Below are 15541 nucleotides of genomic sequence, written 5' to 3' on the forward strand. Positions count from 1 at the left end.
CCTTCTAGCAAGCACAGCAAACCTTATGTAGAACATGCACAGGCACTTCTGCATTTTTATGAGGGTACGAATCACAAACACTTATTTGCAGAATAACGTATCAACTTCGAAGCAATCCAACTTCACATTAAGAAAAAAAATCATTTGTATAAAGTTGTATGAAGTAAATCAGTTATATAAAGGAAAGAGTACAACTGACAGCCTTGTATGTAACTGACAAACTCATACCTATATTTACAGAAAAATATTTACATGTCTTTTTCATTTATCAGCAATTGTAAAAAGAAAAACACAAATATTTGTCCTGCAACTATGACCACAAAGTATTAAAGTAACATTATCTGGAACCAAAATATACAACAGCAGGCCAACATATAACACTCCACTAGCTCCACCATACACAAAGAGGAATTCCCTATTAGATGCATTATTTTCCCAAGGAGACCTCCACAGGCACACCAATACCCAGGGATAAAGGCACTGCCCAGGACACGTCCCCCACCAAATCTTTGCTGCTGCCTCTCAAAAACCCAGGAGGAATATCCAGGACTTTCCAGTGGAGGGACCTCCCCCAGAACAGACGCAAGCCGGCCACAGTTCATTTATTACTTGGGTTTCTAATTACATAATATAACCATTTTCTTAACAAGTCTGATGTTCTATGATTTCCACCCATAAAATGACTCAAGGTTCTCTTCGTGAAACTGTAGGTGACCCTGCTTCGGCAGGAGGGTTGGACTAGATGACCCACAGAGGTCCCTTCCAACCCCTACTATTCTGTGATTCTGTGATTTCTTACTTCAGCAAGTCTCAGGACAGGTGCCCCCTGTAATCCAGCCGTGCTTTGCAAAAGCTGTTTGCATACCTCTCCGCAGCGTATGCTCTCCCTGCAGCAGCTGGACGATAGCAGTTTGTGTGGCCGGCACAATCACAATGCTCCCATCTTCACGGCCACAAACCAGCCGCCCATGGGCCGGGATATACACGCTGGCTGTAACTTTCAGCGGTTCGTTGATGTTTGGTATTAAGCTTAGCTGGTCTATAATCCCAGCAGGGCGAGGAGTCAGTTTATCAAAAGCTTCTTGGAGGGATACTGAAGTTGTTGTTTGCAGTCCTGCTCGAAAAGAAAAAAAAAAAAAAAAAAAAAGAGGAAGGGGTGAGGTAGGAGGAGAATTTAAAAGAAAAAAAAAACAAACACCCCCAAAAATCAAGAATGAAAATTAGGAATGCTCTTCTGAAAAGATCTCAAAGATTAAATACACCATGTTACAACACTTTGAACAAAGTAAAAGGTACATACTGGAGATTAATTTACTGACTACATGAGCACAGCTGCAGCACCACATGGAAACAATACACGTGAGAACTGGAAAGCGTATGCTTTAAACTACCAGAGGAAGTTACACAGGCAGACAGCAATGACCAGAGCTAGTCTTTGGAATAAAGCAGTAAAACTTAATACCTGAAAAATACTGAGAGTAAATGAAGATTTTGATCACATATGAAAATATTAAATTACTATAACTCTTACGAGAAGCTACCGATTAAAAAAGACAACTTTGTGGATCTGCAGGAAAAGCAGCAGTGCTTTATCCAGCAACCAAATACATAACAAAAAATAGAGATGCCTGCTAAAAGACCTGGCCACAAGCCTGTTAATTAGATATACCTTTTGCACTGTCTTGTTGTTCAAGAGTATCAGGCACACTCCAAATACACAGTCTCCCTGAAGAGTCTCCTTGGATTAGCAGCTTATAGGAAAACTCCCTGTGTCCATAGAAGAATCGAGTAACTGGAGGACATATTAGTAGCTGGGAAAAAAAAAAAAATTAGCAACTTCAGAACACATGCAAACCATGTACTAATCTCAAAATTTACCTTCCCCACACAATCCACTACACCTTTTTAAAAGCAGGACAAAAAGTAGCTACTTTATGCTTTATCTTTCATACAGCAGAAAGAATAAATATAGCAACACAAACTGGAAGCAGCTGTGGGTAGTTACAAAACAAGTCACAGGTTTAGGGGAAAGGAAAAAAGATTTTTATATCAATTTGGATTTGTTCTGAATATATTCATATTTAGAATATTTTATTTATGTGTCTGTATTCTAAAAATGTTAACATTTTAATGGCAATGGTGAGCTGAAGTTCCACTACACAGTAAGGAACACTGGTCACAACAGAAGCAAAAAAATATTAATATTGATGGACAACATAGTGGAAAAAAAAAGGTTTCAATGTCCAAATTTGGCAACACTTTAAATGGTTACAATAAAAAAGGATTTCTACAACAGTCTTACAGTAACAGCATTTGTAAATAGGACAGTTACTTATGCCTAGTAGTACAGGTGTAAGTACTACGTGTATCATACAGCAGTCTTAGATACATTAGTTTATAGCAGACACAGTTCACAGTACAATGCAAAAATGAAATACAGCTCAAAGAGGACTTTGGCCTACCAAATCTGATTTCCTTTACTTTGCAAGGATTTAAGCTTTCAAATTCAAAGTTGTGATTCTGAAAGCTCTTGCTCAGTTATTGCCTAATCTCACGCACATCACAACTTGGCTTCTGATTCCCCAGGCATTGATGCAGGATAAACTGTTAGTACACAGGAGCTGAAGAGTCACTTGACCAGAGACTAACCTCTGCATTTATCTGAAAACCAATGAGAACCAAACCAAACAGCAGGGAAACTGCATCTGTCTGCCTGCTCTAGGAAGAGAAGGAATCCTAAAGGCCTGCTTTGGAAGAGAAGAACTGGTCATGACGTATGCATGTTTCCACACTCTAAAAGAGAAATGCAGTCCATAAAAGAAAGCTCAAAAAAACATTTTACCTGTTTATCTGCTCTGTCCAACACACTGTACAATAAGGGTGGAATTAAGTTTTCCACTGCTTTCCCCACATCTCTGCGAAATGAATCACTAGCTGGTAGACAGCTGGGTTTAAGAACAAAGAGAAAGGAATGAAATTCCTTGTATTACTAGAGAGTGACTATTACATCACTAGCTAACTAAATAATACTAAGCAAAAACAACCCCCAAGCCCTTAAATGTTATATTTTTTCAATTGTTAATACAGTGTATAGCAGATCATTACTCTAATTTTAATGTACAGGGTACGCTGTGTCAATTACTAGCTGCTCCAAATGTGTCCAGCTCCGTTTCCCCCCGGATTCAGAACAGAAGGAAAACAGAACGAAGGAAGCCTGGCTTTAGCTCTGCTTTGGACTCAACATGTGGCCTCAGACTCAGGATCAACACACACCAAACCCAAGGATTCCGCTGACAGATCACCAGAAAAATTTGCTCTCGTTCTTATGCTCTAATCACAGCAGAGCGTGAGGAAAGAGTCCTCGCCTGATTTGTATTGATCCCATTTAAGGATCTCCAAGATGAAGCTGCATCTCTACCCAGAACAGAGAGATGGCTGCATGTCATGAAAACGTCAGAAGAAAACTAGAAAAGTTTTTTATTTTACTTTTGTTGTTCCACATTTATTTAACCTCTTTGATACCCAATTTTAAATTAATTTTATGTTTTGACATTTACACGTGCACACTCAGCTGTTCATGCCTTCCCTTAAAGGGCTGAAAGAGTACTCTGTTACAATAATACAATCATCATTTATGTTCTACTCCATATAGCAAAATCTTACCTCTTCCTGATTTGGACCTGATTTTGGTTAAGGAAATAGTTCAACCACATTTTATTTTAACGTATGACTCTTGCCCAACAGAAAATGTACCTCTTCCCATCACACAGCTCCACGAGGAAGTGAAAAAGAGTTAGTGTAATACCAGAAAATAGTGAAGCAAGCTTGGTTGAGGCAACCCAAATTACTGAGCACCGATACATTTAGGGGACACGCACTTTAAAGTATCTCATGGAATACTAGTTTGTGCAACATCCACATGGTTTTGTAGCAAAACAAAAGCCAAAGATACTCAATATTTCTTCAAAGTCTCTCATGTTTTTATTTCAAAAAAACAAATAAATGGAGTATTTGATTGTTGACTACCTGGCTGGTAACTTATATATGAAGCTTTGTCCATCTTCCGTCCATACGATCACTTTATCAGCTGACACAAAGTCGCCACCAGTCCAGGTCTGATCGTTTTCACTAGGGACCGAACATAAGAGGGAATAATCTCCAGCATCAAAAACCTGAAAAGAAACAGAAAAGTCTGTTGTCATTAAGCAATTACAGATTAAAGTGCCCAGAGAGCGGCTAATTTTGGTTTCAGTCTAGCCACACTAAAAGCACTCTGAGCATCCTGATCTAAATGTCTGACTGGCAGTTTAACCAGATCAGCTTCTACAGAGAAAAGCAGCCAGGTGTCGTTCCACTAGCTCGCCTTACCCTCCAGTACTTGGAGCACACTACCAACAACGACCGCTGGGTAAACCCGCAGAAGGAAATGCTCTGACAGTTTTGACAATAAATAGGTTTTGACTCCTCTTCAAACACTGGTGTTGTATCCTAAACAAGCAAACAAAAATCAACAATAAATTAACGGCATTTTATTCAAATTTAGAACTCTGAAATTAAACAGAGGCATACTACCTTCCGTAATAACAACATCTTCAAAAATGGCATTTCTTTATGGTTTTAAATTTGCTCAAGTCAAGAGCTTGTCAGTGTTTCTGTAAATTTTAACTTAAAAAAAAATACTTCTGTTTTATTTTGATACTCCTATGGGTATATCCTATGTTGAATATCAACTGTCCTGTGAGAGTCAAGTCTGCAAACTGTCACAAGTACCAGGGTAGCACATATGCAGCAGAGCAGAACTAAAGAAGTGATAGGTAAGAAACTGACCTGTAGGGACAGACAAAAGTGACGCCAACAAGAGGTTATCGCTTTTATTTAGCGAGCGTATGTATATAGCCATAATCAGGTGCAAGTACCAACCAGCACGTCAGCGGAGTCACAGAGCTGAACTGCTGAACACCTGAGCCTGTTCCCTTCCTCACATCAACCAGCATGATCATGTCTCAAAGTTTCCAGCTGTCGACCGACCCCTGGCCAGAGGTTAAGCTTCAGCCACTGCTGACCACGTTCTTCTGAGATCAGTCTAGCACTGTCCAATAGCACAGGATCTTCACCATTTGGCCAAACACCCTCTCCTGAGTCTGAGTATCAGACGGGTCTATCACATCGGTGCTGAACCTTGATTAATCTGGGCCCATCCACAGCAAAGCCTTCTCTTCTGGTTGTGTTGACAGTGGTGACTGCCAAGCTGTCCAGATCCAGAACACGCATGAACCAGCTCCCTAGCTAATCCTCCCTTGTGAGCTAATCCTCCCTTGTGAGCTGTCCATCTGATGGACTATCCATCTTCACCCTGACTTGGGACACCCTGAAGGAAGGAGGGACAGCCAGCCATTCATCATTTGAAAATTCTGGCTTACAGTTACAAAAACTTGGCTGAAACAACGCGAAGGCTGCAGATACCCTGCTGCGGGTACAAACAGGAGACCTACAGAAGGACCTATCTGCAATGCCAGCTGCTTTAACCCATTTCACAGGGCTCTTCGCTTTCACAAAAAACCTTATTGAGACAGGGCAGAGCAAATCAGGACAGCCAGGCAATGAAGGCAGAAGTGGGGACTCGGACATCCTAGATCACAACTCCTTATTCTGTTATAGATCTCTGGCAATACAGTATTTTCCCGAATTATTATTTCCTCATCTTCAAGGTGGGCAATAAGCACTCTGTGCTACACAGACACCATTGAAGTGCTCAGACAGCGTGACCACCACCCCAGTCTGAAACTGAGAGTCTCTACACAGAACAACCTGCAGATCGAAATCAGATAACAAGAGAACACCCAGCTGATTTGTTTTCTCGCTCACTTTGAACTTAGAAACATGACAGAGGCCACGTGATAGGAAAGGGACTACACTATTTCATGAGGCACCAGCTGGCCAACTTCCAAGGAAAACCCAAACACGCTGGTAGCAGTTCTTATCCTACTGCTCCTCATATAAAGATCTGCAAGAGCACGTGGTATCCCCTTTTGTCACTTCAGTCTAACAAATTCCCTGGCTGGACAGATTAACAGTGCCCAGTTAGTATCATCACTGCCAATGAACCACCTTGCACCCAGACACCCAAGCAGATTCAGCTCACATTTCATTCTCTGAAGGTTCCCCATGTCCCAAACAGACTAGACTGTAAGCTCCTGTTTAGTTACATCTTTCTGTTTCTTACTTTCATAACAGCCAACACTTTCCATTGCTCACAGCTCCCTTTTTAAGTGTAACTGTGCAAGGTGATGTTAGCTAAAACATTATTAGCTGCATGACAAGGGTTTCCAGAAAACGCTTTGAGAACAAACATAATTTCATCAAGTTTGAAACTATGAAACAAAAAAATGTGAATACCCCCTCTGTCCCCTGATGGGGTCAAAAGCACAGAATTCCATTACACTGATCTTCCAAGCTAATGCAACCCACGTTCCTTTTGCATTATAAATATTCTGGAAATAAGCATGTTCATCTGGAAATAAGCATGTTCATCTGGAAATAAGCATGTTCTATGTTAACAAGAATATTTGTATATTAACATCAATCATTACATGGTACAAATAAAAACACAGATTTGTAGAAATCAGAGATTATCCTACTCTTAATTTTGAAATCAGTTCGCAGAGTCAAACACGAGAACGATTTGAGTTCTGCTGGTACCCTCAAGAATCAGTAGAGCAAAATTAGGGAAGCTGATTGTCAAATGGCAAAGAGGAAAAAAACTGTAATATCATTAGGTAGCTGGAAGAACAGGAAACAGCATTAATAGAAGCTCTGCCTTCATCACAACAGGAAATATCATTAATTCAGAAGCCTTTGTTTACCTGCATCCGACTAACTTCAGAGGTTATTATCCATACTTTCAGGATGCCAGTCACTGAAACTGCTACAACAGTATCCTCTGGGGAGAAACAAACATTAGACTGATAAGTATAAGGACGTCTTCATTTTGTTGTACGCTTGTGCATATCCAAGTAGAAAAATATACCGAGAGTACCTCAACATTAAAGTTTATCAAAACATTCCTGAAGTGTTTGCTTCAAAATCAAACCTCTCTTTGCAAAGTGGTATTCCAGAAGCACATACACACAAACACAGATTCCACGGTTTTAGTCTCATTCCCATCTCTCTTAATTAACACGAGGGCTTAAATTAAATGGGGGGAAGGGAAGTCACAGTGGTTTCCAGTACTGCTGTCGGACACTGCGGGTTGTCCCATCGCTGTCCCTGAAGGAAGGGGCTGCTCTGCCAGGAGGAGGGACACGCGGTGCCTGCCCGCAGCAGCCCGCGAGGACACGCCGGCGCGGTGGGGAGCACGCCCCAGCTGTACAGCTGCCCAGGCATCTCGGGGCAGCGGCTTCCCAAAGCGCATCCCTGCGGAAGGACTCCATTAGAGTCATAGCCTCCACAAAAAACAAAGTATATGGAGTGCTAGACAAACTTTCGAGACACTCGTGTTTCTACCAGACTAGTCTGGTGCAAGGCCAAAACCCAAGGGGTAATTTCTTGATAACAAGATAAAAAGGATTACAAAAGAAATAAAGGCAGTATCAGGAAACACGTAATACCAGAGTTCACTTCCAGTTGTTCCAGCAGCTTAGATGTTGTGGGGATAGCAACTGAGCTTTCCCACTCCAGGACTTTGGGAATCCTCAGTTTACCAACTGCTGGCAGCCTTAACTCCAGGTAAAAGCCTCTCCTTTTGTCAGGACCTTCTTCCTTAGTGTTTCCCAAACCTCCAAGGAATCACAGTCTCCACAACAGGACAACCCGAACGAGCCACCTCTCTGCCTCGGCTGCCAGAATTTAAAGTCTAGCAAATTAAGACAACCTAGCAGAGCAACACAGATGCACGGACAGGAATCGCTTCAACCCATGTCAACGAATCCACCATTGAACCTGAGCCTACTCCCACACCTCTCCACTAAATCGACTGTCATCACTTTTAGAAGTTCCTCCCTCTACAGTCTTCAGGTGTTTTAATCCTATTGTGTACTTTAATCAGCACATTCCTTAAACACATTTCCTATAATAACAGCTTTGAAAATGTTATGACAGCGCTTTTTGTAAAGCTATTAATCACATGAAATACTCGTGCACATATAGATCTTGTCAAAAGTTACAATGTATAGCTTGCCAAATGATCTCTATGTGTATGTACACTACACGTCACTTTAGTAACGCAGATGACAGCCTTAGCATTTAAAGTTCTTGCACCCCTTCCTTCACTCTTGTGCCAGTTTCCAGGCTCTCGCTGTCAGAGCGCTCTCCAGAACTCTTCTGCAATTCTCTTAGAGAAAACAAGTTATCACCCTAGTGGGATGTGCTTTTATGCAAAAGAAAAAAGAAAAAAAAAATTAAAAAAAAAAAAATCACTCTTTCTGCAAGAAGGTTCCTTGTCCTTCAGGTTTCAGCACACACACACACTGAAGATGACAGAACTGAATCCATTTCATAGGCGAGCCTGGATCCTGCCGAGCACGCACACTCAGTGATTTGGCTAGATGTTAGGTTCTGCTCATGAGAAAGCAGTTATATTTTAGCCAGAGTCAGAACTCCCATCTGACAGAACAGCAGAGACAACACTGCATAGATGTCAACCTAGCCTATTTTTCAGGGACTACAAACAACCATGCATGCTTTGCTTTTCAGAAAGGTTAGTGCTTGCTGGGTGTTGGCCAAGATCACAAGAAGCAACATTCCAGTTCCTCCCCAGGTTCTTGAAAAAGTCGAAAACAGTGTTTCTCTTACAGCCAGGCAAAGCCATAATAAAAGCAACAAAAATAATTACCTTGTGTTCTATTGGATCGAATGATAGTCATGGAGCTGATCCAGTCAGGAGATATCTTTGATAATAAAGAATAAAGAACTTCAAGGCTGGTAGCATCCACAACAAGAATTTCTGGATAATGTCCATGGCATAATAGCCTCCCTTCTCGCTGTGTCCCAACTGTAAACTGATAGAACTAAATGGATAGAAACAAAATACAGAAGTTACACGCCATGTGAGGCATCGATTACTTCTTTTTTAATCACAACCATAAATTTGTAAATATATTCTAATGCCTGTATGTGTAAAAATGACTACTCTGCATTGATGAGGAGAGAGGGAGCTGTTATCTTCCCAAGGCAATCCTTGTCCTGCACACCCAGCTCCCTCAGCTGATGGAAACCTGCCTCAGCCTGCCCTGCTAGGCTCATCCTCACCCTCCCACCTCCCCTGGCAGTTTGCCTCCAGAAATCATCTCCTTTTCCTCCCTTCTTTCCAGCCTCTCTCATTAATCGTGATACATTTTTTTCAAATCCTGAAGCACAGCACATACTTCCAGCTCCGGGGCATTTGATGATACAACATAAACTATTTATGACACACTTCAGTATGCATGCAATGTCATTAATAAGCTTAAAAAGAAACAAAAAACTGCCTTGCTTTGATAACTGCTCTATAGTCATCCACGCTTCGCAGTATAGAACAGGACCTCTGGAACATATGCAAGGTACTAACCTGTATGCCAGTATGTGTGCAGGCTAGTTTAGTAAACTCTATGCACCTCCCATCGTTCACGTCCCACAGACACATCTCCCTAAAATATAAAAGGCAGACTAAAACTACATGGAAACTACTTCAATCTTCCAAGGCTTTACAAATCATTTACATTGGGGAAAAACTTAACCATTGGTTACTGACTATTCAAATTATATTTAGATAAAGGAAACTCAAAATCCACTTGAATTTCCAGTCCTTCTATCTGAATCTACACAACCTCTTCTTCCCTACAAAGGTAGAGGGAAACCAGTGAAATGCCAAGGCTCATCACAGACTCAGCCCAAAGCAGAGGATAGGAAGGAGAAGAGGTGGGTGGGAGTTATGGATGACAAAATTAGTTGGCTCCAAAGCTTTGGCCTATAATTTATCAAATTGTGTATCTTTTCAATAAATTAGCCCAAAATCTAGGCTACAATGTGAGTGTACAAAGTACATTTCACCAAAAAGTTACGGAGTATGACTTTTATTCCTTTGAATTACCCGACGGAAATCCCCATTAATGTCAATCGCACGAGAAATTCTTGCCCCTTCTGCCCTCTAAACAGTTGCTCCAATTAGTAAATAAAACCTCTTAAAACAGTAAATGTATTTCTGATGTATTTTTTCTTAAGGATAAAAATCAAACACTGCAACAGAAATACCGATAAATTGTGTGACAAGTTTCCAAGTTTCAAAACATGTACTGGGCATAATTTCCTGCCAACAAGGTGCAACTCCAGCTTGCTTCCACTCCAGAAACAGATCTTGGATAAGCAGACAAAAAGGAGCAAAACTCGGATCTACCGTCAGCTGAATCGACAAACTCACACGAGAAAAGAGCTGATGGAAAGCACAGAAGTGCCTTGGCTGAAAGAAGCAACGTCACACATCTCATCGCCCATCCAGAGGTAAATCACACCCAGTGCTCCACACACTGCTTTCGTACAACTGTGCAGCGTCCGGCCACCGACTGCCAGGGTGCAAGAAGCGACAGAGGAAACCCCCCAGGACCTCGGGCACTTCCCCAGGCTCCTTTCAGGCCATGAACCCAAAATTCACACCACGCTCACTATCTACAGTGGCGAAGTCCCATCATTTGGAATATCTATAGACTACAGATTAAGTAAAAAAATACCGTGTACTGTGATCTCTCCTCCACCCTCAATTTCCGTTGTTTAACGGATCTGCATATTAATAAATCCCCAGGAAACTCACCCGCTTTCTGATGCGCTCACTATATACTGCTTTTCACTGGAAGCAGAGGCCTTTGACAAACAAGTAATTGAGGCTGTATGACCAAACAACAGAGCTCTGGGATTAATCTAGAATCAGGGAAACAAAACGTGAAGTAAACATAACAATGGCACTATTACTTCACCAGAACATACATATTTCAGATTTCCATTTTAAGTATTACACAAACATATGTGTTAATGTATATACACAGACACATTCAATTAGCATAGCAGCAGATATATAATCTTGAAAGCGTTTGCAGAGAACTCTGCTACACTATGCAAAAAAGAGCTTCTACCTAATACTGTAATGCAAATTTGTGAAAAAATGCATTTTGCATCAAACTCGTACTATCAATAATTTTAAACCCTGAATGAAAAAAATGTGTTTTACTGCAACAATAGCCTCCCCCCAATCAAGTACAGTTCATAACACTGTACATACTTAAAGAAGTTTACATAAAGCCCATGCACAGATTAAAGATAAAAAAGATGACTGCCCTTTGTTTGTCCTTTCTAGAAAGGACCAGTCACTTTCTCACATTCCTTCTTTTAAATACACCAGAGATAAACACAATTTATGGGGGTAACTCACAGACACTGAGATTTTTAGGTTTTCAGTACAAGCTTTTCCTGAACTGCTTTTTTTACAAGAAAGGATTGTTTTGCTATTCCATTCCAAGAGATTAAAACTCTTTGTACCAAGGCAAACTACAGGATGACATTCAAAATAGACACTAGCAGATTTCAACTCTAGGGCAGTCACTGGCATAAAGCAATTCATCATCAACCTTTATCTCTGCCACCAGCCTTTTTTCCCTTTCAGTTTTCACAGAAAAAAACCCAATGGTTGAATAAAATAATAACTTGAAAGAGTTCTCCAAGTACAGTCCTCTGATCACTGGAATCTGTTTTCACAAAACAACATGAAGCAGCTAAACTTGAAAGTAATGACTCGTCCAGAGCAGCTCCAGAAAAGAGGAAGTAATTGCTAAAAAAAATTTCTGCAGAAGCAGCAAAGTTCAAGAGCAAAAATGTCTCTAATATGAAATACCCACTACGGGAAGCATGTAGTGTCACATCCAGGCCTTGTGAGAGAGAGGCAGACAGGACAAGCAAATGGGGTGTAGAAAGAGCTGAAGACCAGAACGGAGACTACAATATCAAAGAATAAAATCACACTGGCAACACCAGTACATACTTGAAACACAGAGAAAATTACGGTCATGCAGACTTTCGTCTTACCTCTAAATCTAAGGACAGGTCCCAGAGACATATTTGTCCGTCGTGGCAGCCCGTGACGATCATTGAGGCGTCCTCCATGAGCAGCAGGGTGGATATGCAGTGCGTGGGGGCTTTCCGGCCCCACAGGACGATGGGCAGGACAAGGCTGTTCCCCGCCATTTTGCTTTCACACCTGCCAATTTAACCAAGATAATAAATATTACGTCTCAGCAGATATGCCATTCCCGCACTTCGCACGTTCTCCTCACAAAACCTTAAAGTATTAGTCCAAAGCGACTTCATAAACGTTTTACACAAAAGACACATAGTCACTCTGTGTGCCATTCTTCAAATAGAATACTGTATACAATCATCTCTCATCAGAGAATGCATTATTTTCATATATGGATTAAATAACATTCTTTAAGAGTCACTGGAACAGTACAGTGAACTGTGGTAGTATTATAACTTCACAGTTTGGATTTCTTGCACATTTTGCAAAAGACGTTTTTCAAAGTGGCATTTCGCTACATGTATAAGCACTTTCACCACGAGCACCTCCCTAGGCACACAGGTACTTTTGCCAAAGTCATTCCTTTGCTGGGAATTTTGAAGTAACAAATGCTTTAAGTCCCAGGGCTACGGCAACTATTACATGCCTGAGAGTAGAGTTCATCCTCATTTGCTAATGCAACCACCTTTAGTCAAATATAGGCTCCGGAGCTTTCCACGGGTGACTACGTGCTTTTCAAAAATACTGTTCTGTTAGGACAGTGCTACAGGGACATCTTTTTTTCAAATGTGTATTTATGTCGGAACATGTAGTATCCTGCATCAGGTGAAATTAGAGGCAGAAAACCGTTTTAAGGTTAATGCCATTCCCTAATTCATACTCTTGCTCTGATAGTTCATACCACCTCACACACACAGCTAAAGAGGCTAACTAAGCAAACAAAAACTAATTAGAAACAGCCTCACTAAAACCTATGTTAGTTTCGAACCTTTCAGCTTCTAGTTGCTAAGCCTGAGTAGTAAATATTTTCAGTGTCACCTTTCTAATACTGGTGGCTTAAGATTTACTTCTACAGCTTGCCTTCTACAGCAGGCAGAGCCACAAGCAAGCAAAAGATGCTTAGACAGGGTGATGGAAAAGGAATTAGAACATGCAATCTCAGGAGACGTGGTTTGAGGGGAAAAATCCTCACTAGAATTATCAACGCTATTTAGAGCTAAAGCAAGCTAGGAAAGGAATAAATACAGCAAGTACAGATTATTTCTTATGCTCTCTCATTTCTCTACTGCTTCCAAGCACCACAAGCTGGATCCCAAACCAGAACAGAAGGGCTTTAGAGACCGAGACTTGACAAGTAGGCACTGACTTATTTCTGTGACCCCCTGCTTCACGGCACTGCAGGATCCATGCTGTCATCTTCTATTCAATAAAGGTTGCATTTTTATTTATTCTGCATAAATGCTGACAGTCTCACGTAATCCAGTCATTTTGATGCTGATGATTTTGTGACAATGGACACCCCTTCTCCCCTCCCCAGGTTCCCCATGCCCCAGCCAGCTTTAAGCTGCCCAGTGACCCGTTTCCCCACAGACCGACCTCAGCTCCCACCGACGGGGACGCGTGGCACAGCACAGCGGGCATCGAGCCTGGTGTTGTGCGAGCTCTGCTGCACTGCTGAAACCCAAACAAGAAAAAAAGCCCTGCAAATAAAACTCCGTGGCACTGCAGTACGACTTCGGGCAAACTTGCTGGTTCAGCAGATTCGACAAGTTTTGTCAAGTTCAGCTGTGGACCCAAAATGCCTTTATTTAAACAAACACACAAACAAACTCAATTTGTATTGAAATAGAAAGCAACAAGGGACCAGGCAGGTACCCCAACAGCGGGCTGCTGAGGAACTCCGGTAGCACTAGATGTGCTTACGCAGCATCTGCATCAAGGCCTGCCTGGACGCGGTGCTGTGCAGCCTGCTCTGGGTGACCCTGCTTGGGCAGGGGGTTGGGCTGGGTGACCCACAGAGGTCCCTGCCAACCCCGACCATTCTGTGATTCTGTAGTTCTGATCACCATGGTTTGCCATACCAACTTGATCCTGGCCATTATCCAACGAGAAATAGATGCAACACTATCTTTGTAGCAATGTTTATTATCTTAGGAATATATTGACACAACTGACATGGAGAAGTTTTCATCTGTCACAAAGCCAAGACTTTCTTGGTGACTGGGAAACAGAGAACAAAGGTGGCTGAATTGTAACTTCAGAGAGAAAGAAAACCTCACAGAAACTGAAGCTGTAGTAATAAAACACAGTTAGGAGGATTAGCGTAAGACTTAAACACCAAAACAAACCACTGTTTTTGTTAGAAACATTCCGAGCTTGCCAACCACTTCAATGTTTCCATAACGTAAGATCCTCGAAGCTGAGGTTGCGCACACTGAGCTTGTCAGCATAGCGTCAGCGCTCCGGCTGGGCAGGGGCCGACGCAAGCAGCAGCGCTGGGGGCTGCCTGCACCCCTGCCCGCTGCCCCCCCGCCTGCCTGCACCCCCCAGGGCAGGGGGCACGACAAGGTCCCGCGCAGGAAGAGGAAACTGCAAATACAAGACTTTCTTTTGCTTTCCAGGTAACCGATTGAGCTCATGATTATTCTGGAGATCCTTTGTGGGTATACCCTGCACTTCATAAATAAAAATGCTGGAATTTAAGTTATATTTCAATTGTACCAATGGCTAATCTATATAAGACGTATGCAAGACCCATTCCAGTTACTATTACACTCTCAAACAACTGAAAAATTGTATGTTTAACTATGAAGAAAATATGCCAGAATAACTGCTATTTTCTTATTGGTCTCTTATTCTGGATTTGGAGTTGTAAGAGTTGCTCTACTACGCAGCGGTAAAAGTTTGAGTTATGGAAAGCTATTGCTTGGAGCATTTTGTGATAAATGAGTGGGCAAAATGGTCGTGTGAAATAAATAAATGCTCCTTATATATTATCTTGTAGAGGGTTATGTTCTGAACTTACCATAGCCCAAACCAGAGCAGAATTTCTGATTTAGAGGAGTATAAACACAACAAACACAGGGAGGATTCATTCAAGAAATATTTTTCAAAATGAATATTTTGCTGTCTTTCTATAGATGCCTATCATAGATACATGAGCAATCCAGCAATATTTGCATTTGTTCACAGACATGTCAACTTATTTTACAGCATTTCAAGAGAGGGAAAAAAATTCTGAGTTACGACAAGCGGAAAAAAAGTAAAGGTCATCCTGACTGTAAGCCACGCTCACTACAACTCCACTTCCCCACTGCGATAACCGCAGGTCCCCTCCGCGTCCCCGACACCCCGACCAGACAACGGCCAGGGCTGTAAGGAACTACCCGGGAAACGAGGAGACTCACGCTGACCCCCTGCCCGGCTGCTGCTGGACACCACGCCACAGAACAATCCCCCCTGTCCTCCTGCCAAAGCAAGGACAAACACCAGCTCCAGGTTTCC

General features: G+C 41.8%; 1 protein-coding gene across 2 annotated transcripts in view; it reads right to left on the reverse strand.

Annotated features, from left to right (window-relative positions):
* LOC142365552 (WD repeat-containing protein 7) overlaps positions 1-15541 on the reverse strand; it is a 128748-nt gene that overhangs the window by 103693 nt on the left and 9514 nt on the right. For both annotated transcript variants that reach the window (XM_075446415.1, XM_075446413.1), the window contains exons 2-11: positions 12046-12217; positions 10781-10887; positions 9545-9623; positions 8831-9005; positions 6864-6940; positions 4369-4488; positions 4027-4172; positions 2843-2945; positions 1670-1811; positions 866-1114 (exon numbers count right to left, since the gene is read on the reverse strand). In XM_075446415.1, coding sequence (XP_075302530.1) covers positions 866-1114; positions 1670-1811; positions 2843-2945; positions 4027-4172; positions 4369-4488; positions 6864-6940; positions 8831-9005; positions 9545-9623; positions 10781-10887; positions 12046-12204 — 1357 coding nt within the window. In that variant the 5' untranslated portion in view covers positions 12205-12217. The remainder of the gene's footprint in view (positions 1-865; positions 1115-1669; positions 1812-2842; positions 2946-4026; positions 4173-4368; positions 4489-6863; positions 6941-8830; positions 9006-9544; positions 9624-10780; positions 10888-12045; positions 12218-15541) is intronic.

This window comes from Opisthocomus hoazin, chromosome W, assembly GCF_030867145.1.
Source record: "Opisthocomus hoazin isolate bOpiHoa1 chromosome W, bOpiHoa1.hap1, whole genome shotgun sequence".
Classification (NCBI taxonomy): Eukaryota; Metazoa; Chordata; class Aves; order Opisthocomiformes; family Opisthocomidae; genus Opisthocomus; species Opisthocomus hoazin.